The sequence below is a fragment of the Siniperca chuatsi genome, linkage group LG1 (genome assembly GCF_020085105.1).
Source record: "Siniperca chuatsi isolate FFG_IHB_CAS linkage group LG1, ASM2008510v1, whole genome shotgun sequence".
In the NCBI taxonomy this organism is placed as follows: Eukaryota; Metazoa; Chordata; class Actinopteri; order Centrarchiformes; family Sinipercidae; genus Siniperca; species Siniperca chuatsi.
This window is the reverse complement of record NC_058042.1, coordinates 10,517,741-10,544,929: the sequence shown is the minus strand read 5'-3', so window position 1 is coordinate 10,544,929 and position 27,189 is coordinate 10,517,741. Positions and strand designations below refer to the sequence as shown.

At 39.5% G+C, this 27,189-nt stretch overlaps 2 protein-coding genes across 9 annotated transcripts in view; one reads left to right on the top strand and one right to left on the bottom strand.

The window, feature by feature from the left end:
* The window catches only part of cdkl5 (cyclin-dependent kinase-like 5), a 41,546-nt gene extending 22,298 nt beyond the window's left edge, over window positions 1-19,248 (top strand). The window contains exons 1-14 of one of the 8 annotated variants that reach the window (XM_044198423.1): window positions 255-521; window positions 769-871; window positions 2,486-2,572; window positions 3,049-3,129; window positions 3,333-3,508; window positions 4,120-4,973; window positions 6,215-6,555; window positions 8,073-8,210; window positions 8,564-8,669; window positions 10,001-10,136; window positions 11,055-11,160; window positions 12,716-12,877; window positions 14,546-14,806; window positions 15,391-19,248. In XM_044198423.1, coding sequence (XP_044054358.1) covers window positions 794-871; window positions 2,486-2,572; window positions 3,049-3,129; window positions 3,333-3,508; window positions 4,120-4,973; window positions 6,215-6,555; window positions 8,073-8,210; window positions 8,564-8,669; window positions 10,001-10,136; window positions 11,055-11,160; window positions 12,716-12,877; window positions 14,546-14,806; window positions 15,391-15,795 — 2,931 coding nt within the window. In that variant the 5' untranslated portion in view covers window positions 255-521; window positions 769-793 and the 3' untranslated portion in view covers window positions 15,796-19,248. Of the gene's footprint in view, window positions 1-254; window positions 522-768; window positions 872-2,485; window positions 2,573-3,048; window positions 3,130-3,332; window positions 3,509-4,119; window positions 4,974-6,214; window positions 6,556-8,072; window positions 8,211-8,563; window positions 8,670-10,000; window positions 10,137-11,054; window positions 11,161-12,715; window positions 12,878-14,545; window positions 14,807-15,390 lie in introns of those variants that run through there. The other 7 variants (XM_044198371.1, XM_044198382.1, XM_044198353.1 and 4 more) reach the window with 7 other exon arrangements.
* Window positions 19,249-20,220: 972 nt separating this feature from the next.
* Window positions 20,221-26,892, bottom strand: rs1a (retinoschisin 1a). Its single transcript, XM_044198485.1, has 6 exons — window positions 26,734-26,892; window positions 26,317-26,342; window positions 25,796-25,922; window positions 23,296-23,437; window positions 21,542-21,737; window positions 20,221-20,883 (listed from the first exon to the last, which is right to left on the bottom strand). The coding sequence occupies exons 1-6, from the start codon at window positions 26,786-26,788 to the stop codon at window positions 20,731-20,733; spliced, it is 699 nt and encodes a 232-aa protein (XP_044054420.1). The 5' UTR covers window positions 26,789-26,892; the 3' UTR covers window positions 20,221-20,730.
* Between the last annotated feature and the right edge of the window lie 297 nt (window positions 26,893-27,189).

Here is a 27,189-nt window from a genome sequence, read left to right as displayed (position 1 = left end):
ACAAGGGTTAAATGAAGTATTGTCCTTTTTTTATTTCTATGTGTGTCTTTGTGCACAAGGTTGAGTCCCCATAAACCATTTTGTGTAATTTCCGTGTTCTCCTTTTTCATGTTCATTGTTTTAACTCAGATCACTGGGAAACAGGTGTTACTCTTTACCCCAAAAAGAGGCGATGATTCACCTGCTACAACATTGTGACATGAACCATCGTGTACACACCGTATCCTGAGATCAAATCTCTGTTTGGCAGTTGTTGTTTTTTTGCTTATGTTCTTTTTGATGCTTTTGCTGCATTGAATGTCCATTCTAGCTCAGAGACAGCTGAACATCATCTAGCCTCACTGCTGTAGCCTGATTTAGTAAATGCCCTGGAACATTTATTGAGACAGCGTTTGAATGCCGCCCACTCAAATACTCTCTCCCTCCAACACCACCGCTCCTCTGCTTCTCTGCTGCCAGATCGCTCACCATTTCTCACCAGACTCCTCAGCTCCGTTCCCTCAGAAATGACCATCTTCTTTGTGAGCATCTCCATCAGAAACACAGTATCCATCATTTTATTAAACTGCTCCACCACCACTAATAATGTCATCACCATCATTCTCATAAGCATCTCCTCTTCATTTGGGGACTTCATTTTCACCTCTATCATCCACATTCTCGTTTGCACCATCACCACCCCTGCCATCTAACTGACAAGGTTGTCACAAGCTATTGTTGACATTCTTCACATAAATAACATTTTGTCTCTTTCTCTATCCATCTCAGGGCTCCCTATGGAAAGGCAGTGGACATGTGGTCGGTGGGGTGTATCCTCGGGGAGCTGAGTGACGGACAGCCTTTGTTTCCAGGGGAAAGTGAGATAGATCAGGTTGGTGAGCCCCAAGTAGTGATGAAACAAGTTCAACAGAAATGTAATCAGTAACGATTTATCGTTTTAAGTAATTTGTCAAATAAAAATGGCAAGTATTTGTAGATTCCAGCTCCTCCATTGTGAGGATTAACAGCTAAGACAAAATAAATGGTTCCTCTGTACCTGACAAAGAGCCAGTTTGGGCTTGATTTTTTTTTTTTTAATGTAATAAAATAGACATTTTAAAGGGAGCATTTAACAGTGAATCTTTGTGAGACGAAAATCAGTGGCTGGCTATCAGCATTTGTCCTTATTTTCTGACATTTTATAGACTAAGTCCAGTCAGATGTATTTATATACAGCCCAAAATCTCAAGTTTGTCCCAGAGGGCTTTACAATCCATACGACATAGAAGACTCTCTGTCTGTAGTCCCTCAAACAACTAACCCACTAATTGAAAAATTTGCAAATGGGTGAATCAATAAATATAAATAATCATCAGTTTCAGCCCAAGCCACCATGAGACTTTATGGATTTATGTATCCCATCTTTTATCCCAACAACTGTGAAATGTGAAATTTATGGAAACAATATGGAAAAGGTTTCCATCATTATCACCACTTCCCCTGCTAGAACAGTGCACTGTATCTCCACAATGATGGAAATAAACAGCCCGCAATTTTACTGTTTTGGTTCACTCTCACCTGCAGCTGTTTTAAGCAACAAACTCTTAAAAGTGACTGAACCCTACCAAACAACAGACAGCCAAAGTTAGCAACTAGCTGGTAAACATAGTGGAGCATTTAGCAGCTAAAGGGACAGTTATATGTCCTGTAGAAGTTGGTGGAGAGGAAAACAGAGCTAAAAGGAGAGTGAATATTAGACTTTGGTGTTCATCGGGTGGACACAAACACTCAACACACAAATGAATGCTGATGTTGCTCCATAACTGCTAGATGTGTAAATAAGCCGCTGTTTGCTAACATATTTGCCATAAAAAATTTTAAGGTGATAATATGTCAAGGTTTTGTTTACAGCTTGTTTCTGCTGCCCCCAACAGGACAAAAAAAATAAATCAATGCAGGTTTAAACAAAGAAAAAGGTAGATATGTTCACATGCAACTCATAGAGAAGAATGTAATCTCTTAAATGCAATTAAAGCATTAAAAAAATCAACAGAAATTACAGTTAATCAGACATTTTTAACAGTGACAGCAGCAATATCCATATAGTTATTCCATAGCTGTTTGATCATGTCACATGATCACAGCAGATAGAGTTTGCCCAGTTGTCATGGAAATGCATACTACATATGTTCACATTTCCTTTTTTGAGCAATTTTAGGACGTCTTGTCCACATTGGCTTAAAAGTTGGGATTGAAAGTTTGTTCTTGACAAACTTGTTTTGAAACAAAAACAATCTCACTTCTAAATGTGTGCACTAAATAGACCTTGAGGTGAGATTGTTTTGTCAACTGCTGTTTCCAAGGTCAAGTATGAATTTTGATGCTATTTATGTCATTTTTATAGCCTTTTTAAAATGTTCATAAATGTTAAAAAGAATGTTCAAGAGTTTATACACATGGTGTTCATACCGCAGGAGTCTATGATGCTGCTTCATTTTATCTCTAGCTCTTCACCATTCAGAAGGTTTTGGGGCCACTTCCTGCAGAACAGATGAAACTCTTCTACAATAATCCTCGCTTTCATGGAATCAGAGTAGGAAACTTTTCTCTTCCATCCTTTCTATAGTCTCTTGTGTTCTTCTTCTTTGCTTCTTCTTTCTCCTCTTGTCTTTCTCGTCTCTGTTTTTACCTCCTTTCCCTCGCTCTCTCTCTCTCTCTCTCTCTCTCTCTCTCTCTCTCTCTCTCTCTCTCTCTCTCTCTTTCGTGGCAGTGTTCCCAGCACCATGACTGAGTGGATTGGATGACTCATGAGATAGGTGGTTGGTGTTCAGTTTAGCAGCAAGAGAAAATGTCCCAGAAGGCCAAACAAGACTTTGTGTGTGTGTGTGTCTGTGTGTGTTTGGTAGTTTGTGTGTTTGCTACTTTTTACTGGCATGTGGCATCTACTGTACATGTTGGAAATCGTGATAGTAATTTCCAATCCACAAAAAAGTTCATTATGGATATGAATTTGATCCAGTGTGTGTGTGTGTGTGTGTGTGTGTGTGTGTGTGTGTGTGTGTGTACTAGTTTCCCTCAGTTAGTCATCCTCAGACTTTGGAGAGAAGGTACCAAGGCATCTTGAGTGGTTTGATGTTGGATCTGATGAAGGTAAAATACCAAGAAATACTCTTAAGTACTCAAACTCTAAATCTATATTATGGAATTTACATGGACATGATGTGTTATCCATGCTTAATCTAACCACTTATATTCCTGTTAGTCTTTGTCAATAATAAATATTTTTATCAAGAAAATTTGAGAGACAAGCAACTATAATACGTTCTCTCCACCTGCATGTCTTTTCCCATCAGAACCTGTTGCTGCTAAACCCTACTGAGCGTTATCTGACAGAGCAGAGTTTGAACCATCCGGCCTTCCAGCCTCTGAGGCAGGCAGAGCGAGAGAGACCTCCTCCTGCGTCTCCCAACCCACCACGCTCCTCCAAGAGGAAAACACACCATCATGGAGAGAACACAGTTCCTACAAGGTTAGACTACATTCCTTTATTTTTACTTTCTGTCACAGCTTCTACCTGCTTACATTAACCATTTTGAATCCCACACATTAGACGCTGGGACCAGGGCTGGATGATATTGATAGAATCCTCTATCACTTATCTTCATATTATCTTATATTATTGTTGGGTATTTTATTCAATTTTTGTAATATTTTAATTGTCAGATTGTATTTGCCTCATTGCAGTCCTGAAATGTTTTAATTCTGGTACAACTACTTTGTAACTTTGTTTTGAAAAGTGCAATATAAATAAAGTGTATTGTTATTATTACAGTACTATTGATTATATCTCGATATAGTCATTTTTTTTATAGATTTATTTGTACAGAACAGACTTTTAGTTGGCACTTGATTAAAAAAACTAAGCAATTTGCTAAAATGGCTGCAGTCATTGCTTCTTGACACAAGCATTGTTTCCTGAGAGAAGATTTCCCATCCAAGGATAGATGAATTCTAACTTCTAACCAAGAGAGTGGAATAGAGAGAGTAGAGAGAGTTTCCATCCAAAAAGATTAGGACTTTAACATGAAGCTTAATATGGTGCGAGTGTATTGACAAACACTCCCTTATCTGCCCCACCAGGAGTCACACTAAGAGCACGAGCCGTCGCTCCAACAGCAAAGAATGTTCCAGCCTCCCTCGCCATGGCGACCTCCATCACCTCAGCAACAAGAGTTTCCTTAATGGTAACAAACCGCCCCCGTCCAGTTTAAGTCCTACACTCCACCCAAAGGGCCAGTACATGTCCCAGACCCTCAATCGTTCTGCCTCATCCAACAAAGACCTGGCGAACAACAACCTGCCACACCTCCTCAGTCCCAAAGAAGCCAAAGGCAAGACAGAGTTTGATTTCAGCTTGGGACCCTCCCCAAAGCTGCCGGACCACGGGGCCAAGTACGGCCACAGCAAACCCAGCTCCTCTCGCTCTCAGCAGCAGCAGCAGCAGCAGCAGCAGCAGCAGCAGCAGCAGCAGCAGGCCAGCCGCCATACCTTTCTGGAAGGCAAGACCAACACACTGCAGTCTGGAGCAGAGAAACAACATGGCCGACATGCCCACAACATGGCTGACTCTGCCCACGGCTCCATGTCCTCCTCTTCTAAGAGTTCAGCCTCTTATCTCAGCCTGTCCAAGAGCCACAGCGCACTGAGTGATGCCAAATCTGTAGGGAACCTCAGCGATGGTCGACTCCACCCAGATGACCCAAATTCTAATGCAACAGCAGGGGTGGGACCCGGTGCCCGTTTCTTCCCTGCCAGCTGTTTAGACCTCAACGCCCCCTCAGGTCCTCCGGGGCCACCTGGCAGCCCCTCTGCTCGTCACAGTGATCGATCCGGGCACAGCCCCGCCTCTCGTAGCAGCGGCAACGTCCGCATGGAGAGCAGTACACTGGACTCCTCATCCAGACACAAATCCAGACATAAATCTTTAGCACCAGGTAGGTTTAAGAGTCATATTTGTATTTAAGAGTCAACTTCATTGTCCACAATTGAGAATGGAAAATTGCCTTTGGCTTCAGGCTTCAAAGTGCATCTACCTTCGCCCAACAAAAACAAACAAAAAGCCAGACAGCCCACAAATTACTGACATATCGCCGTTGATAATCACTGTCCCTACAGAAAAAAGTAAGATGCAGTAAGTCAGTGTTCTGTCACATTGATTATTGGGTTTCAGGTCTTTATCCAGACCTCTTAAAATGCTCACCAAATCTTGTTGAACTTTTCATCAGAGACAGTTCTATTATAGCAAGTAGTTTTAAAGCAGACGGACAAACGCATCTCCATTCTTTCAAGATAAGTCTTATTGGCTAGGACCATCCCAGTATCAACAAAACATCTTCAGGATACAATTAGTTCATAATCTACCTATACATTTCTGCCATAAATATAAAAAATAACAGTGAAAAATGTCCTCCCAGTGGCTAAACTGAGCTTTGGCATTTACTGAACATAACTTTATCCTTTTCAAACTTTCCTCCCATACACTTTGAGATATGCGGCCTCAAATAGCTTTAAAGCCATGACATGAATAAATATGTAAATATCATAATGAAGCATTACAGACGTACAGACACAGTAAGACAACATGCAGGTACTGATGCTGTGTCCATGTCAAGTAGTATTTAGCGATGGGAAAGACTCCCATGTTTAAAGGTTCTGAGCATAGACTCAAAACATTGATTGCAGAGTTGGTGTTAGAAAATTAAAAACTACTGTACATGGTCAATATAGCACTACTGTGTATCCATTGAATTTGCATTAAATTAGCTTAAACACAGACTTCAGCTGACATGAGGCATTCTTGTGTGTTTGCTTTTTCATGCACTTCATTTAGGATTAACTTGGATATATCTGAGTTGTCATAAAAATCAGATTTTCCTGCTTGTAATTGCAACTTGGATGTTGACTAACAGTATTTACAAGTCGGAAAATGGTAATACAGTAACTTCGACCTGACGTTAACACAGCATTATAACCGGTTCCCAATATATTATCTGTTTGTGTAATTGGTACAGTAAATATAGTGGTTGACATGGAACAAATGACAACTTGGACATGTAGTGCTGAAATTATTAGTTGGTTAAATGATGAGTCATTTAAGTAATTTATCAAATAAAATGTCAAAAATTTGCAAACATTGACTTTGATCTTTTTGCTCTTCTCCTGTCCTCTTCTCCAGAGGAGGCCGGTGCTCCGGAGCTCTTAGACCCAGGAGGAGCGGGGATGCCCTCCACGCACACTCTGCCTTCCCCGCATGAGTCTTATCATTACGGCCTGGGCTATACCTCCCCCTTCTCCTCTCAGCAACGGCCTCAACGCCACTCCATGTACGTGAGGAGGGAGCGCCACCGACCACATGGGGTCGAGGGCGGGATGGTGGGCTTGCCTGCACCGGGGCAGGCGATACCGACACGTGCCAGTAGCCTGCAGCTCCTCTCCCCTCAACTGCAGCACCGGACCACCCTCGCTGGACACTCAGTGAGCTCTTCAAGAGAGGACTGCACTGATGACATGACGAGGGTTAGTGGCAGACAGTCCTGTGAGTGTGATGGTAGTTAAAGGAAACATTCACCTTAAATGACTGACACTAACACTATATAAAAGGTTCTCTATATCATATGGTGATGTATTTTATTTATTCCCAGTGGTGAAAGGCTAAATATAGACAATACTACCACAGCTACAATATTGGGCCAGAATAGTGTTGTTCTTAAAGAATCACCAGCTCAATTTAAGCAGCTGGTCAGGATATATATACACATAGATCACATAGATCCTTTTTGCCTTTTGTTTTTTGAGTAATAAATGATCGACTAAAATGTAAAGCAGCTCACCCTTAAAACAGTACATAATGTCTGACACTGAAAATTAAAAAATAAATGTAATTTAATGACATCAGGCATTTTTAGCATTTAGACCTAAAGGTATAAGAGATCAAATTTACAGAAACTGTGAATGAACAGTTAAATGAATAAATAAAATACAAGGTTTTGTGATTCTTTAAATAAAGAAAACAGGGTAATAGCTCAGTTGGAAGAGAGGGTATGGTTCTTTCTTTACAGGCAGCTGACACCTTAGGAGTTGTTACCGTCTCCATGGTAACAGCAACATCTGTGGTTGGTTGAACTTTCAGTATGATTGTTCGTAGTTTCACCAAGAATTCAGTAATAAAAGACAATTTCTTAAAAGCACTTGCAGCTGGTTTACAATCTTGTAGCGAATGTTAAGTTTACCTTGTACAAGTAATAGGTTATAAGTAATTATTAGCTTTCTTATTTTCAAATTTCTTAAGAGTAATTACTACTTTTCTTAAAATAGATAACTCTATTAATCCCAACAGGGGAAACTGGTTTAGACACATTGAAAGACAAACTGCCACTACAATATCAACACTAACACATAAACTAACACATATTAAGGGAGTCAGCATAGCCACAAAGATAAAAAAGTAAAACTATATTAATACAACTGATCTGTTAATCAAAGGCCAATCATAAGCAATGGACCTAAGAACAAGACATTTGCAAGAGGCAATAAATATACAGATGACAGTGTGGCCAGCAGGAGGGTGGCGCCACTTATTACTTACTTTTACTAGAACTTGACATTTTAACTGAATTTCTCCACCTCAAGAGACCCTAATGCAATGCAGCCACAAGATGTTGAGTTTTTTGGAAGTATAAGCTCTCCACCTGCAATTAAAACCCACATCTAAATTCCACAAATTAATGCCATTTACTAGTTAATCTGGGAAATGCTGGAAATTACTGAAGCAGGAGACGATGAGGCAGGTTAATGAAAAATGGGTACACACACAGAAAGAAATACCCCATTTCCTGACATGCATTCAAGCCCACACATTCAAGATATTAAACAATGTAAGAGTGTCTCAGGGTAAATCTTTTCTTTAATACGTGTATTGAAAATGTGTGCGTGTGTGTGCAAGTATACGTATTTCACGAGCTGATGTTGATGTGTGTGCCGGGACTGTCACTGTCTCACATTATCATTGCCTCTGCTTCATGCTGCTTCTCCAGTCTGCTTTGACCTGCGCCTGTCCGTCTTCTCAACAGAGTGAGCAGTCCCCTAAAGACATGAGCCACCCTTGTGCCCCCATCAAAGACTCTACGAGGGACAACACTGCTGCTTTTCATACACAGCGCTCTAAAAACGAGGTCCGACCCCCTGACTCCTCCCTACCTCCAACCAGTTCATCAAACACAGACAGTAGCTCTTCTGACCGCTGGTTTCCATAGCTTTTTCTGTTTCTACTCAGGTCAACAGCTTCACTGCACGTTATCGCTGGTATAAATGTAACCTCACTGAAAAGCTCTAAGATTGTCCCGAATGGCTTGTGATGCGAGGCAGCAAAGAATGTGATAGCTAATGATAAGAAATGAAGTGAGATTAAATGGAGATTATCAATCACAAAGCTGAAGATACTGAGAAACTTTCTATGGTCCTGTGTCCATGTGTGTATTTGTGGGTTTGTGCGTTTGTGTGTCTACATGATGTGTGTGTTTCATAGGTCGGTATGTATCACGACCCTCATGGTGAGGATGGAGGTTCCTCCAAGGAGAACCGGATGATCTTCACTGAGTCCATGCCTCGGAGAGTAGGCAGCTTCTACCGAGGTAAGGAACAGGAATCACCAAACGACAAAGTGTGTGTTTTGTGGCACCACATACAGTGTAAGAAAAGTGAATTATTTAGGCAAGGCAAGTTTATTCGTGTAGCACCTTTCAACAAAAATGGAAATTCAAAATGCTTTACATAACACAGAATGAGGCAATTAGACAATATATAAAATAAATACAAGGCAACATAAAAAGACATATATAAATAGCATTTTAAAAGAAAAAGATTAAAAAGCACAAACGGAATAATGCAGAATAAATAGAATAAACAAGATTGAGAGTCTACAACCATGCTAGCAGCTCTGTGAGGTGCTTTAAACTAAATGCTAACGTTAGAATGCTAACATGCTCGCAATAATAATGCTAATATGTTGATGTTTAGCAGGTATAATGTTTACCATTTTCACCATCTAAATTATGGTCATAAACCAAAGTATTGGACAAATTTAATTTTGACCTCATGATGGCGCTAGAAGAAAAGTCAGGATCATCAAATTATTACAATTCCTTCTCAGGGTAATATGAAGGTCTGTACCTAATTTAGTGACAATCCATCCAACTGCTGCTGGTAGCACCAGAGTAAAAGTCAGGGGATGAACAGAGAAAAACAGAAAAGTCAGTAGGATTCATCCTCTGGGAACCATGAATGCCTGCACATCATTTCATGGATGTCGGTCTAATAGTTAGTCAAGATATTTCAGTCTGGACCAAAGTGGTGGACCGACCGACGGCCCAACACATCTCTAAACCCACATGACTAGCGTGACAACAAAATAAGCTATAATAGAATAAAAACAAATAAACAGAAGACTTTAAAAAATGCAGGTAGTGCTGTTAAAGTGCAAGATATGAATAAATAGACCTACATTTTCATGGCCAATTAATCTGTTATGTTGTTATGCTAAATTTAATTTATTAAAAAGGAGTGGCAAACAGAAAAGTTTAAACATTGAGATATTACCAGAGAGCTGCTCTGGAAACATTTTGGGGTTTCTGACAGGTCAATAGTAAATGTCAGGTTTTAGACTCAAGGAACAAGGGTTTCCTTCTACCCTTGCCATTTTGAATTGTGTTTAACAATTATACTGGGAGAAATCAATAATAAAAGAGGCAGCGATATCAACTTGGGCTTAAATAGACAAGGTAGACATGGTGGATTTTGGGAAAAAACATTGAGCACAGAATACACGTCAGAATACATTAAACATCACAGATTAATAATATCGAATGCAGATTGTTCTTTTAAAATATAGCAACAAACACTCCTTAGTAGAATCTGCAAAGATATACACTTTTAGTAATTTTCTCACCTCATTGTTTCTTTTTAGTCCCGTCCCCCAGACCAGACAACTCCTCCTCTTTCCATGACGGTGTCGGGCAGGGTCGAGGGCCAGTCGTACCTGTTGTACCCGGAGACCCTGTTGCCATGGCCAACCACTCCAAACGCCAAACGGCTTTTGACTGGTGAGAATTTATGTTTTGAACAGGCATGGCATTTATCTTGACTGTAACTTCAGGCAGTGCTACAGTAGACGTACATTCAACGTTGTGTCAAGGAAACTTGCTTGACTTAAACTGAAGTGTCCACATTTGTAGTTGTAAAACTTTACAGGTCTTCCCATCACAGATGCATTTCTATACTGTTAGCAACTGAGCTTCTACAATAAGTTCAGGAGTAGACATTGAATGATGAAGAAAAATTTAAATGTCTGCTTTTTCGTCATATTTTATTTGCTAAATATGGAATTCAGCCACCAGATCAAACTCTAGTGTTTCTAAATCTCACATGAAGTCAGTCACAACACAAATTAAGATCCATTAGAATTTACAAGATTACTTTGTGGTGCTGCTGTAAAGATATGAAGTACCACAGTCTCTTAATGACACATTATCAAGTATGTGGCATTGGCATTTGATTGAAACAAATACTTTCTTCCTTGTGTTGACTATGTTGGCAGTTGAAAAAGAAGCAATATTTATTGTCTGTATTTACTGTATTTATTGTCATGATAAACCATAAGAGTGCACATCTAATATTAAGTGAACAAGAAACAATTACTTACAATTTTCTTTTTAAAAAACCCTCATTGTGCTGGGTGGTTTTATGTTCTGTTTTGAAGAGTAAACAATCTGAATAGTTATTAGCTAACGTATATATTTAGTATAAAGTTGAATTGAGAATTACTCAGTCCTCCATTGTGCTACTGGTGTTATTTTAGGACCAGTGTCTTTTCGTACGGTAAATGTGTTCTATTCATTACATTATCTATTTAGTTTGTCCCCTAGCATATGAGACACACCTGAGAAGAAGTCACGATTTAATCCTGAGCTTGTAGTTACAAACATGAGTCATATGAACAATTTTCCACATTTGCCACGTAGGACAACCGCAGAGGCAATGGTCATGAATCCTCCAGAGCCCACCAAAGAGAAGGAAAAGCAAGGCTTCTTCAGAGCCATTAAAAAGAAAAAGAAGAAGACACAAATAGTAAGACCATTGAAGTGCACGTCATTTCATCCAGAACACATAAAAAATATTTCCTTTGGTTCAGTGTGTTGTTTAACTTATCTATCAAGTTTATTTTAGTGTGTAGTCAATGCTGATCAGTATTTCCTGGCATCAGTTTTACATGTGCTTAACACTGTGAAAACTAACTCTGTGAACTGTGTGAATGAACACTGATATTTAAAACCAAGAGCGTTAAAGGGTAATTCTGGTTTATTACAACGTGAGTCTTATTTTCATAGTTTCTGCCATCATTCCTATTCGTAATAATAACACTGGACTCACCAAGCTAATTGCTAAAATCTGGGAACACAGCGTCATCGCTACAATGAAGAGCGATGGGCCAAGAAGCACTAGCAGTCAGACAATCAGACAGATTTTTAAAAAAGCCCCAGGTTAGTATAATTTATCTGTAGGAGACAACAAAGGTGACCGGTAAAATTATTACCCAAACTGTCTGTTTTAAACATTTATCACAGTTTACAGACCAGCTTCTAGCTCAACATTGACCTGCTGTACTCAACGAAGTTGTGCACCTACACAAGTCAAGTTTTCATCCAAATGTAGCGCAAATTTTAACCAAATTTTCAGAAAAGACAAAAAGAAAATGTGAATTAATGCGCATTTTCAGCCACTACAGTTATTAAGAGTTTGAGATAAACTATTGTGGTGTTAATGTTCCATGCCATGAAACCGCTGCAGAAGAAGGCGCAAACGAGTTGATGTAATTAAAATAGATATGCCACTGAAACATCAAACAATGTAAAATGTGATGGAAATATGGCATTTATGTTCATTTCATCTAGTCATTCGAGGAAGGTTACAGTCTCCTCATTTGTCTACACATATCTGATGTTTTTGCCTGTCGCCATTTTTCGTCTCTGCAGTGGAGCGGAAGCTTGTGTGACATGACGTCACATGCTTATGATGAATTCATTAAGTCTGTTTCCATTGCACTCGGTTAATTTTCAATCCACCAACTTTTCTACCTCAGCCAAGTGTAAATACTTTTTTGCGATATTTCACCTTTTTTTTTAAATTTTCAGCATTTCCCCCAGTTTGAAAGAAAGATGGATGGAAACACACATACAGTTTTTTTGTGCAATTAGGGATTATTAACAACATTTTGGAAGCAATTTTGTTTTTACCTCCAAAAAAAGTGGTTTAACCTGACTAAAATATTGGCTTGTTTACAACCTGTCTTATCATCTTACCACTAATTTCTTGCCCCGTCGGATGTTGTACGGACATTGTAGTCATGTTGCCACGTCAATTACTGTGGATACTACAATGTTGTTACGACTGATAGAAATGATGGCCAAAAGGTACAAGTTGTAATAAAACAGAATTATCCTTTAATGCTGGTCTGAATTTCCACCCTCTCTGCTTTCTTCCTTGTTTATCTTTACAGTCAAATATAATTCATATTTTCTCTGTATCTATTGCTAAGATGGTTGAGGATCAGGTGCAGTAGTTTTTCTGTTTGCTGTCAGAGATTTGTGTTGAGAGTTGTGGCTGTGCGTCTTCTGCTCCACAGACGGACATGGAGGACGGGAGGAACCCCAGCATCAAGAAAAGCCTTTTCCCCCTCTTTAGCTCTAAGAATAGCTTAAAGCACAACTCAGCTGTCAAAGTCCTACCTGTAGTCGCCTCGCCCATGGTACAACACCAGCCTACCGCGCCCTACCCTGCCTCACCAGTAATCTAACTTCAACACTTCCGCTGCATGTTAACTCACACTGCACTCACCAGAATGACCTGGTTTGAAATCCTCTCAAGGGTTTGATGATTGATTGACTGAGAAATATTACAAATTGAAAGGATTTCAAGTATGTTTTGATTCTAATACAGCACGGTGTTTGTGCATCCATTTTGTCTCGCTATAGTGTATGTCAAATGCAGTCACCTTGCATTCACATTGCATTGTAAGATATTGATTTCATGCCGCAGTGTGTGCTGTTTGTGAGGCCGACACTTCTGCACGTCGAGACTCATCCTTTTCAAATGAAACATCATGTTATCATATGAGGATCATGAACATAGTCATACATATATAACACATTTATAAGCACATGAACCCACTCTCAACCAAACTCATACTGTAGACATTTATGGACTCTGGACTGTGCTGGATAATAGTTCTGAAAATATAGTTGATTAAAGGAAGAGTTCAACATTTTGGGAAATCTGATTATTTGTTTTCTTGCCGAGAATTAGATGAGAAAGTCGATACCACCCATATATCTGTCCGTTAAATATGAGGCTATAGACAGCAGCCGTTTAGCTCAGCTTAGCACAAAGGCTGGAAAAGGGGGGAAATAGCTAGCCTGGCCCTGTCAAAACGTAACAGAATCATCATACCAGCACCTCTAAAGCACTTTTTCTTATCTAACAAATTGATAATTGAATAATTGTTTAAGTCACTTATCAAGCAAAAATGCCAAATATTTGCTGGTTTCAGCTTCTCAAAAGTGAGAATTTGCTGTTTTATATCAATTTAAACTCTTTTTGTTTTGGGACTGTTGATCAGACAAGACAAGCAATTTGAAGACGTCAACTTGACTTTTGCGTATTTCACTATTTTTTGAAGTATTATAGATTTAACAATTAATCTATTAAAGGTGGGGTATGTGATTCTGGAGAAATCCAATACAATGACAAATACCATGATATAGAGCGAACAACAACACAGCAAGTAATGTAACTAACATTAGCTAGGTTGTGGGTTAGCAAACTGTGCTACAGTTGCTGCTGCGAAATTAACAGCCAGAGACGACGAGACGGTTTCCCAGAGCCAGCAAACCAGCTCCAGACATCGATACTCACAACTCTCCTGCTACTAAAGCTAACATCACAACAACAGTATATCTTGGCAAACTAGAAAGTAAGCTGAATGTCTGTGGGCAAGTCATTTAACGTTACCTGACACACAAATCATGGCTAGAATAGTGTTGTGTGGAGGTTTTTTTTCAGCGCACACACTGAACAGACAGCTAGCGGACCGTGAGGAGATATTTGCGAAAATTTTAGAAAAAAAAGACGTGTATTGGATTAGAATCGCATACCCCACCTTTAATTTTAAAAAAAGCCCTACTGTATATTATAGTTTGTAAAAACCCACTCAGACACAAAACTTGTGGAGAACTCATGCATTTTTTTTCTGTATGAAGTCATCACCATCACCACCTCCTTGTGTTTTGTCTGGTGCTGCCAGAGGGGTGCATGAAGAACCTCACCAGGATTTGAGATGTGATTTCAGTGAGATGTGTCGTGTGATCAAAATGAGTATGGTAATCTCGCCGTAGAGTAAGTACATAATTTGGATAACTAATAATAATGTCCCCATATTTTGTTTCTGAAATGTTAGGTTGCTGGTAACGGACAAGAACACCTGTCCCTGCAGAGGAGCTCCAAGTCGTCCTCTCACCACAGCAGCCGACGGAAAAACCGCGAACGATCCCGAGACAGAGACCGGGAGCGAGAACAGAGCCGGGACCGGGACAGAGAGAGAGAGAGAGAACGGGAGAGAGAAAGAGAGAGAGAAAGGGAGAGAGAGAGGGAAAGAGGGAGGGAGAGAGAGAGAGTCAATGACTGGCCACCAGACAAACCAGTAGACTCACACTCTCAGGTTTGTACATACAGGAGACTGTAGTTTGTACTTGTTTGAAGATCATGGCCCAGAGCACAGACTATCATCAAATTTACCTTATCACAATGCCATGTTGTTTTCTAACTAAAACAGCCCCTTAGTATCAGTCATGAATAGGTCAATTATATGTAAATCGTGTTATTTAAGTCACATAATTGCTATTTGTAGGTGAGGCCATACAAAGTGGTTCTGCATCTGCAACAAAAACTTAAAAACCCAAATTCTGTGCATATGATATTCTATGAAATGTGAAAGACTTTACATGAAGAGGTTTTGTATTCAGAAATGCAGGGGTTGTCACCAGGAAGTGTGGCAAAGGTGTTGAGCCTGATCTCATTTAGTTATTTTAATGCAAATATCGATATGGTATAAAAGTTCCCATGCCAGCCTCGGGGAATGTCATCCACTTTTCAGGTAACTTGGGGTAGGAAAGGCAGTACTAAGAGACAGACTAACACACTGTTCGGTTTGGTCCTTTCGTGGAATTTGTAGAAAATAAGAAAAATATAGAAGCCTCATACTTTAAGAACATTTATAAACTGTATCTCTTTCTCTCCCAACAGAGTCAACCACTCAAGTCACTCCGCAGGCTCCTTCACCTCTCCCCTTCTTCCTCAAATCAAGGACAGCCTCTTCCTCCTCCTCCAGACCTGCGCTTCCAAGCCCCCCTCCCCAACCCCCCTCAGCCCTCCTCCAAAGTGGGCTACTCCGAGGGTCGAGGGCACGTCGACAGCAGGGGGCACCCCGGGGTGGGCAGCTCCGCCCAGGCTAAGAGCCGCAAGGCCAGCTACCCCCTCCCTGGACAGATCGAGTCCAGCTGGCACGTATCTGCTTTACAGCGGGCGGAGGGCGCTCAGTTCACCCCGGAACAGCTGGGCATCAAACCAGGGCAGAACGGACCCACTTTTACCCGAGCCTCCCGCACCAGGATGCCAAACCTCAATGACCTGAAGGAGACTGCGCTGTAAACCCCCCCCCAACCACACCACCTCCAATGTGTCTCCATCCTGGAAGCATCTGCCAGACGCAGACATCATGGTACTGTAGTAAAAGTTTACATGAAAGCCTATTTCACTGGATCAAGTCCTCATTCAGAAACGTAGTTATTTGTTGATGCTCATGTCTCTGAAATCTACAAAGACTAGACGTTGACATGCCAAACACAAACACCAGTAAGAGTGTTGTTTAGGGAATCCAAGACAGGAAAGGGCCCACTCCCTCTCGGGATGTCAGTACTGTATCAGTTGTACGTTATTCTCTCTCTAATTGACAAGGTTAGAACATCAGAATTAGCTGATCTTTCCTGTCAAGGAGACACTGCCCATGTGGCCTCTTTGCTGCCATCTTCTGCTCACAGGACACTACAGCAACACATCAGACAGGCGTTGTCACACTGGTGGCCAAATAAACTCTAATGTTTTTCAAGCTCTGATATTTGATAAGAACAAAAAAAAAGATTTATATCAACATTATTTATTAAATATTTATTTGTTTTAAAATCAAGGAGATAAGCTATAAATGACACAGTATGTAGGCTATATGGGAATATTATAAGGTAATATAGAATTAAATGTGTAATTGCAAGAGCTTTAGTTTCGACACAAAGAAATGCATAGATATTTATGTGTTGATAATACAATATGTCACAAGGAATATTTAATAATGGTGAATGTCCTTTTTTTGTTCAAATGGATATGTTATTAACAGATTTTCACATTATATTGTGTTATTTTTACCCTTTTTTTCTGTTTGATTCATCAAAATGTAAAGAAATATTGATAAATACTTGTTGCCCAAAGTGGGGAAAAAAATCTTGAACATTACATCTGGTACAAATCTGCCCATCACCCTCATGACATCAGTTTTGAAGTTTTATGAAAAGTCGGGCTATTTGTCAACAGGGTTTGGTAGCAGCAGAACAGCCAGAGTGAGACTGTTAGGCTCTGTGCTTTACATACAGTAATTGTCAGTTCACTTTATGTCCCACTCCTGGTGTCACCATTTTAAAATAAGCCCCGTTTTCAGTCTCTCAGTTTGTTTATCAGCAACAACAGCTTTCCAGCTCTGTGCTGCCATGTTGGTTTTGTCTACAGCCTTAACAGCAAGTAACGGGCATCAAGACTTTGTGGCCCATTGGTGGTGAAATGTTAGCCTCTTGAAATGAGCTTTGACTAACTCAAATACAACATCTAAGATAGTAGGAGAGCACATTGCAAATAAGCATACCTCACCTACAACCTTTAAGATCTTAAACTTAAACAATTTCCCAATGTCAACAAATCCAATGAAAAGACCAACAACCTACTAACAGGTGTGCCTGTGTATCTAAAACCTGATATAGCTTATTGCTCTGTGCCATAGTTGTTATCCAACTTATTAAAAACACATTAGTGAGCCACACTTTTGCGCTGGGTGACATTTTCCTTCATTACCATGAACCAGGGCACTGTAGTTTATTTTGGATCAATTGCACATACTATACACCATCTTGGTGCTGTAAATGCTCACTAGAAAACCAAATGTGTATTAATCCACAGCTGAAAATAGTCCCTTACAAATGCGCTATTTACTCATGTTTGAGTAACTACAGTGCACAGCTTTTTTAGGAAATTACTTAACCTTTTTTAAATCTAAAAGTATATAATTGTGACCCCTTTTAAAAAAAAAGATTTTCGTCTTCAGCATGATTTAGAAATTTAAAAAAATAAAACTATACATTTGTGAATCGTTTTTAAAGCTTTACATTTTCAGTAGGAACCAACAGTCTTTAGGGACAGGCTGGGGAATTCAGAAAGTATTGAAAGACAGACTAAGACCACGTTCAGACTGACAGTAACCCTGCAAGAAAAACGCAGCCCTCATAGCCGGGGTGCCAACGCAGGGGGCGCAGGCAAAACAATGCATGCCGCGACGTCACTCAAATACATACTTGCGCACATTGCTGATAGATTACTAGTTGCTTGTAACATGAACGGTGTATTTCTTCTTTTTATTTCACAATTGTTGTAACAATAGATAAATTAACTGCCGCCGTGATAACTTTCCAGGGTTGTAAAATCCTGATTCAGAGTATTACAAATTATAGTGTATTGGCATCTAATAAGCCTTTAAACACATTAATCTCTTACTCCAACAACCCCACCAACACAGCCCCTTGCATTGTTTTTACACAGGCTGTTTTGGGGCTAACACATTGATGGTTTTGGTTTTTTCATGGGTATTTGTTGACAATGAGAAAGATATGGAACACCAGACTTATCCGTTAATGTGTGTGTTTACATTTTTCTGTGTGCATTTTAAAAGCTTGTGTTATCAAAGTTTTTGTAAATGCCTTTTGTAAATCTGAATTTGGTTTTCATACTGTATTCACATTACAACTTTTATTTTTAATATTAATAGTCATGATCAGGGATGATTTTACCTAACTAGGTTATTCTTAAAAGCATTTAGGCTACTTGTTGTCTACTGACCTGTGGATGATGAAAAAAAGCTGAGTTGTATAGAACAAAAAACTATTTGTGGCCTAGGCAAAATATACAGCATAGCTTTCCTTCCAGTCTTAGCTTTATTCTTCGTTCCTTCCTCTTCCTCTGTTGTTTTAAAGCATCAAGAAGAAAAGCTTTTATATCACAGAAAGAGGGAATGAAGGAAAGAAGGATGGATGCATTTGTGCAAAATTAAAGACAGCTGTGGACTAAAGTGAAAGTTTAGTTTCGGAGAATTTCATGTTTTGTTTCTCATCCGTTCCAAAGGATGAAAATACACTAGCAAAAAAAGAGAAAAAAAAACGAATGAACCAATTGACTCTATGGCTGATTGATAGCAATAACATTTAGAAAGAGACTCAGACTGATGCAGATTGTACTAGCCAAATCAGTGGTTAGTTAAATTGGAGCCAAATATAGCACAGAGAATGATTTCGAGTAGGAGACTGTGATTAAAGCAAGTGTCCACATATAATATCAAGACATCGCTCTGCAATACATTTTTTTATTTTCAATTTGTCCTTGAACATGACCCAGGACAGGTAAAACTGCCCCATGTGTTGTATTGTGTAAAATCCTTATCGTTAATGATTGTAAATGACTGCTGACGTGGGTTTGTCTATGTAATTAATGGGACAGAGTGATGACAAAGCTTGCCTTGCCAGTGACCCGAAGCCTTATATTAGCTTACTGACTCACCACTTCAGATGGAAATGGAGGCTTCAACCACCAGTAAGTCACATACACTGAGAACTGAGATGAGAAGAATTTTTGTTCACAAATATGAATGTGTTTCCTAAAACATCAGTTCTTTTTTTTTCATTAAGCTGTTTCCCATTTCTTACAGGGTGTAAATAGAAATAATAGAGTGTATCTATACTGACCATTCTACTTTAAAAATGATAGGATCTCATAATAAAACCAACTGTACATTTTTGAATGGCTCATTTGTTTGTTATGTAGCACAGACAGACACAACATGAGAACAGACATGATTCAATCATTAATTTAATCAAGGAAATAGTTTAAAGATACAAGAAAGAACACACGTTCAGAGTAAATAAAACTCTGCAATGTATCCCCAAAGCACCAAGGGAAACTGAATTGAAATGATATGGAAAAAAATTAGGAGTTAACCACAATACAAAACCATATCTGATTATGAGTTTCCATCCCTCGAACTTTATATAGCACTAAAGAGTGCTATTTTTTTTAAAAGTGCCTAAAATAAAAATGATGAAAAAAAAGAGAAAACAGGAAGTGAAATCACAGGCATATTTAAAGAAAAAGCCTAATTTTTATTCCTCTTTATCAACAAATTCCATGAAAAGCCCAAAATCAACAACGTGTTAGTCTTTTTCTCAATACTGTCTAGCTTCTCTATCCTGTCTGTAAGCCCAGACCATTTGTCACAATTATATACTTTTATATTTTAAAAAAGGCTTAGTAATTTTCTAAAACATCTGGGCACTGTAGTTTTTAGCAAACATTACTCAAACAGGAATAAATAGCGCATTTGTTGGGGACTGTTTTCAGCTGCGGATTAATACACATTTGGTACACATTGAACCACTGAGTATTTAGAGAAGCAGGGCAGTGTATGTACTCTATGTTGTTGACTTGAGATAAACTACAGTGCCCATGTTCTTTGCAATGAAGGGAACATGTCATCCAGTGCAACAGTGTGGCTCATTGATGTATTTCTAATAGTTTTTGGGAATAATAAAAATAAATATATTTAAAATAAAGGAATAAGATATATCAGGCTTTGGCCACACAAACAACACTTGTTGGGAGTATCAATTCACTGTTGGTTTTGGTCTTTTCATGGGGGTTTTTTTGACAGTAAGAAAAATGTAGAATATCACCAGCTCTATCCTTTAAGGAAAATAAGGAAGAGAGACTGACTGAGAGGTGCAGAACTGTATTTAATTCCCTGTTTACCATTAAATATCAGGAGAAACAGACAGGATTTCACAGAAGGACACAAATGTTTTGGAAGAGCTTGTCTCAGACCGGTGGATACAACCTCCATAGCAACGCTGCCTCTCCCTCTCGATGACTAATTATTGCTTTGAATTTATGCCATTTCATTGCAAATAGAACAATCTATTGAGAACTCAGCAAATTAAAGCCCCCCGTGTGAGACTGGTTTAACACAGACAATGGAGAGTGGAGTGAATGAAAGCTCATTGAGCATATCAAACAAATGTTTTAATTAAATCACATAAGTCAAACTGCTGTGTGGATTTTAAAAAGGTTTAAACAGAATATTTTTGTCTCAACTTGTGGTTTTATACATGTAGCTGAAGGGGGCCAATTCTGTGAATATAATAACGAACCACACACTCGGACGATGGGGCTTTAGGTATGGATGAAGTTTTGGGACAAGGCCTCAGGGACGGCGGGAGGAAAGGTTCAGATGCATTTGTTCATGCAGAGCAGCAGCTCCAGGCGCAGAGCAATGCGTGTGTGCCATCCGAGGGGGAGGATGCGGATGTAGCGCGCCACGATGGGCGGCCGCAGGAGGTTCTGCACAGACGAGGAGCGGTCAGAGTTTCCATAAAACACCTGAGGAGAAAGGAGTGAAAGGTCAGGACGGATTTGTACTGCTTTTGCAATTATACTGTGATCATTTTTTCGAATAATCAATTAGTTGTTAAATCTATAACACATCAGAAAATTGTGAAAAATGCCTATCACAATTTCAAGGTCCAGGGGACAGCTTCAAATTGTTTTGTAAGAACAACAGGCAAAAACCAAAAATAGATTTGATTTACAATGATATGAAATAAAGAAAAGCAGTTTATTCTCACTTTTTTGAAGCTGGAATCAGCAAATGTTTAGCATTTTTGCTTGATAAATGACTTGAAATAAATGTATGCAAATATTTCTATCTACAAAATGTAGACATGTTTGGATGTCTTCCCTGTTCAAGTCATAACATAACAAGATCTTCATCAGATTTAGTCACATTTTTGTCACAAAAATAAAAGCAACAGCCTGTAAAAGTTCAAAATGTGAACTTTTTTAATAAATTATGACATCACCATCAGGACAATCAGTGCTGTGTTGTTAAATGGCAGAACCGTTTGTCAAGACGTATCGTCCTTTCAAGTTCTGTCAAAATAAGACCAGTGGTGTCTAAGATGTTACCTCAAGCTTCATGTTTTGTTTGTGTCACATATACTCTATAGTGTTTTTATAGTTTTGACTGGGATTAACTGACCCTGTTGTTTCCAGTCTGGTCTTTGTAATAGATCCAGTTGAGTTTTTCGTCTGTGCGATACTGAACGCTGTACTTGGTGATCCACTCGTCAGCGTCACAGCGACCCTGAGTGAGGATCCCTGACACCACCATCACCTCCCTCAGGTCAATCTGCAGCCATTGACTGTTGTCCTGGAACTTAGACAGCCAGGCACACCTGGAGGAGAAGCACAAGCATTGGATATAATGCAGCAGTGGTTTACAACACATGGACAATCGTTCAGTTTGATTTGCTGATGTTTTCTTAGAGCAGATAACAGAGATGTATGAATTAGAGTCAATTAAAAGAGAAAAGATGCATAACTAGAAGAGGTTATAGGCCTTTTTCATAGCAGACATTTGTCATAGTTTGTCAAAAGCACAGTTGTTACTAATGACATTAACGATGGCACTGTTATATTCAAGTGTCAAGTCATGACACTAGTAACTTGTGACAGTAGTAGAGACAGTGAGCCAGAATATTGAACACCATAAACTAAGCAACTAAATGGAATTCAGCCATCCTAGTTTTATTATTTACTACTGTGACATGTCAAAACCTCTTCTGTTGTTTTGGTAACGATACCAAAACGGTACTTTTCAGGAAATATCTGATCAAAGAATAACTAATGAACTAACTAAGATTAAGAATCTGGAGGCGCCCTGGTAGCCTAATGTTTAAGGTGCATACCACATAACTGCAACGTCCACGGTTCAGCAAGGGGACCTTTGTTGCCCATTCTGGCCTTCAAATAAAGGCAAAATATACCCAAAAGTTTTGGGTATTTGACAGTTTTTGATACTAAAGGTTACACTTTTTAGTGCATATTGACCATTTTGAAATACATACTGTATGGTTTAAGTTGGGGTTAAGTTAAGTTGCTTTTGCTTGATATTGGAAGATTTAAGTATTTTCTTAAAGAAAGAAATTAAAATAAATTGGACTTACAAATTATAGTGTTTATTTATTAATTTCTTGTAATTACTCTTTTCATTTATGTTCTGTGTTTTTCCCTTAAAGAGTAACTTAACACCAGGCTAAAAAGCAGTGTTTTGCTGCCCTTTCTGGTTGAAAGTTTCAAACCCGTTTCACCTCTGACCACACCCAATAGTGATGTCATGGGGTCTTGAATTACACCTGTACATCGCTGCAGGCAGGCGAGAAGTTAAATCACTGGAGATCAGCAAACACATGATCTTCAGGGGGCGTTAAGTTACACTTTAATGTTTATAGAATAAAATATCTATGATTGAGGTTCAGTTCCCAGTCTGTTGCATAACACAAGTTCATTGTGTGACTGTGGTTTCATAATATTGAAGAAAGAAACTGTTAAAACATGTAGCCTTCGATAGTGAACATAACAGCTCCTCACAGTCAGCAGTTTCATTTAGCATATTCTTGCATTGCCTGTTGAATGTTTTTAAGCAAGAGCATATTGGCATGTCAACCTTACCAAATGCCCCTTACATAATGAGAGATGGGTTACATCTTCTTTGAGTAAATTTTTTCTAATACTGTTCCTCACAGATGGCAAGTGCCTAGATATTTGTTTATTAGGGTCTTTTCCCTGAGACAGAACAGTCAACCGTCTCTGGCAAAAGCGACGTTTTGCAAGTTAAAATTAAAACAAATCTCAGCTACCACTGCCAGAGATTAAAAATACATGCACTATAACTCTGCTTATGTTTTGTTTACTATCTGGAAATAGTAAGTCTACATGTTGGCCTGTACCTACCCGAAGCCCTGACTGTTGAGCCGTGCCCTGCTTGGGAGCCATGAGGAGAACCAGCCGGTGTACTGGTCCTGGTTGGAGCAGGTGATCTGGTCTGGATTCACTGATCCGGCCTCGAAGCCCAGAGGCTTGTGGTACGGACACTCTACAGGAGGATCAGAGGCAAAGTTATAACAGAGGTCTTTATATAAATCTCTTTTGTTGTTTCAGTTAATATCATTGTTTTTCACTTAAAGACCTCCTGGATACATGGATCTCAAGCTCACCACCCCGATAGAAGAGAACACAAACACGTCTGCCAGCAAGCTAAGCATTAAAACACTGAAATGTGACCAGCAAATGATCATCACTAAGCCTTTCTATAGTAGGTGCTTAATTCTCCATCTCTCTATCCTTTCCTCTCTCTCCATCCTCACCCCTGCCGACTCCAATCCTTAAACCCTCCCGCTCCCAAAGCCCCCACCGTTAGCAGCCCCAGTGTGACCCATATCCCATCCTAAAAGCCTGCAGTTTAATTCTCCACAGTGAGAGATCAGCGATGTCCATTAGGGCAGCAGGCGGACAGATGGTCATGATGTACTCTCCACAGCGTTAGCTCCGTGTTGCTCCCATGTTTTGATCTGTCAATCTGCCCTCTCACTTCCACTAAAAACACATGAGAGAAGTCCTTTGTTGACTTAGTAAATATCAGAATCAGAAATACTTTATTGATCCCCACGGGGAAACTGTTTTGCTACAGCAGCTCACTATCACGTCAGATTATAAATATATGAATGGGAGAGATGAGAGATCTGCACATGAGTGAGTTTTTTTCCCCTAAAGTTTCAGAAAAAACCACAGCTGTGGATGCGTGGAGCAGAAACCTGCTGCGCTTTTGTTTACTACTGGCTTAAGCCTATCTGGTACAGGGTCACAGCCTGCCTAATCCCAGTATTACAACGCATACAGCAGCAGCAGCGCCTGTGTGAGTCAGGAGATAAGTGAAACATATTCAGATGGCTGAATTAATGGAAAAACCAAGAGGTGAGATACAAGGAATTGAGGTAGAATTAAGTCTGAGGCTGAGCAGGAAAGTCTGCCTCTCTCATCATTTCTCATCACCAGGTCCATGTTGTGGTAATTACTGGTTTCTGTGATTGTGCGATTGGCATAGTCTATTAAGAGCCCCGTAATCTGAGCATCATGTTCTGAGATAATGATTATCTGCTGAACTCCTTTCTCCGCTCCGTCACCGGTTGCCATGTGATTTGTGGCTCAGTCGACACACATTGATTCACTGAGGAAAACCCTCTCACTGACATGATTCAAGTCTGATCTTTATATCTCAGGCCCGGTGAGGCTGCCATCAGTCCTTTTTGTTTGTTTGTGTCTTTGCAGGAGATCTCAAAAACAGGTTTGCAGATGTCACAGAGATTTGGTGGAAACTAAAGTTAAACCCCAGTCCAAGTCCTTAAAGTGACCAGAAAAATGGAGATTTCCATCTGCTGATGAATATGATTGGACGTTGTGGTGAGATTATTTTGTCAGCTGCTGTTTCCAAGGTCAAGAATGAACTTTCATTTTCGAAATAGTAAATGTAGAGGATTGTGCACCCTTGGCAAAGGTATTTCTGTTTCTTTTCATGGCTCCATCTGCATCACCTTCTCTGAGGATGTCCAGTGGAGCATGTACACCCTGTGGCGTCAAATCTGGAGTCACTCATGTATGCACTCATGCATGTACATGTACATATAGAGATCCTCCTTCTCTCTGTCTCTCTCACACACACACACATTAAAACGCTCCATCCATCTGCATTGTAGAGCTTAAATTATTTGCCGATTAATCAATCGACGGGAATGTAACAGGCAACTATTTTGATGGTTGATGATTCGTTGAAATCATTTTTCAAGCAAAATGCCCAAAAATTGGTGGTTTCAGCCTCTTCAATGTGAAGATTTGCAGTTTTACTTATATTATAGTAAACTGACTTTCTTTGGATTTCATAAACAAAACGATGAATCCATTAATTGATAATTAAAAATAATCAATAGTTGCAGTTCTACTGCGTTGTATACTACATTTCCAGCAGGTTAAGCAGTTGGACATCCAGCATATAATTCTTGTCCTCGTCCACGCTCACAGTCAGCTCACAACTTTGCATGTTCATTATCTGAATCTAACTCTGCCATCACAATTCACTCCTCCTTACAAGTACTGTTATTATTTCAATGATTCAATTTGATCATCTAATTAACAAAGGTCACTTAATCAGTAGGTCAAAGAGTGGCCTCATTAGAGATTAGAAAATCCACACTAAATGTGTGGTAAAGTGCACATGTGAGATGAAATTAAATTTCTTACTTTGACAAAACATCAGTTTGACATTTAAGCGCACTAAAATATTTATTTTGCACCAATGAATAGGTGTATTTTAAGAAAGTCACAGGTTATTGAAAAAAAACAAACAAACCGTTTTTGTGGGTGGGGGTTCAGAGAGAGGACTGTATTTAATAGTCCTTACCTGGCATGCAGTCCACCCCTCGCACCATGGAAGAGCCAGTCCCAATGGAGGAAAACTCAGTCGGCGATTCTCCTCCTTCACAATCACATTTGCAAGACCTGCTGGTCCACGCCTCAGACACTCCCACCTCATATAAGCACACAAACAACATTTAATAGATGCAATCCAAAATAGTATCATAAGAAATACCAAAAATTTAAATACCGTTATTTTAAAATACTGCTGGCTTCCAAATAAATTATTTAAACAGAATATTTATATGGATGACTGAAAAGACAATGATGAAGCAAAGAGACTGAACCTTCTTATTTCTCATCACAGCAGATTTCCAGTGTTTTTTCAATGGAAATCAATTGACACTGACCAAAGTCAGTTGGAGAGAGATAGATAAACTCCATGATGAGATGTTTGTGGTGTGGCTGATCTAAAAGTGTTTTTTTACAAACCCTCTGTAATACTGCTAGTTTTAACACTTTAAAGAGTAAAATCATCTCTGACATTTTGCTGAGGTTTCCTTATACCTCTTGAGCGTGAATGCTGATGAACACTGTTCAGGCAGATGGAGAGAAAGACAAAAACAAATGCCAGCCAGCCAACGAAGCACAGAGGAAGGAAAAAAAAGACTGTTAGGACAAAGTAGTCACCCATTGTACCAAACAAAATCTGTGCATCAATCTGTCAATTTAACCACATTAAGAATAGGTAAATAAACACAACACAAACATAGAGATGTCACCAAAGAAAAACCTGGACGATAATCTAAAGGATTACCGAGGAAATACGTTATATTTGTTAAATCCTCTGTTAGGAATCTGTTTGAGATCAGAGTTTCAGAGATTTTCTTCAACATGTTGTCCAGTTTGAGGTGACTTTACTCCTCAATGATTTCTGACCTTACAGTTCAAAATCACACCAGATTATAAAGACTGAAATCGTACCGTTAGCTCCCAGAAGAAGCAGGGCCAGCAGGAAACACTGCACGTTGAGAGCCATCTTCCAACCGACCGAGTGTAGTCTGAGCAACCAAGCCAGCAGTGATAGAGAGGCTGGATTACAATAATCCACAGGACGCTAATGGCCTTACCTAATGCCGTCCTTATCTGACAAAGCCCCTCCTACAGCTGTTCACGCACCACCATCAACCGCCACCGGCACCACCATACATTCTGGAAATCACTGCACAGTCACAGAGGTCAAGTCTAAAATCCTGCACAAAAAACAACAGCCAGAGTGGTCAATCGGTCATGTGACAGATTTGGGTTGTGTGCATGAGCACCCGTGTGTGTGTGTTTGTGTGTGTGTGTGTGTGTGTGTGTGTGTGTGCAAGAGAGTGAGAAAGAAGGGGCTTGAGGGTGGTGATGGCTTATGCTGGGCCTTGTGATCCATATAATTGA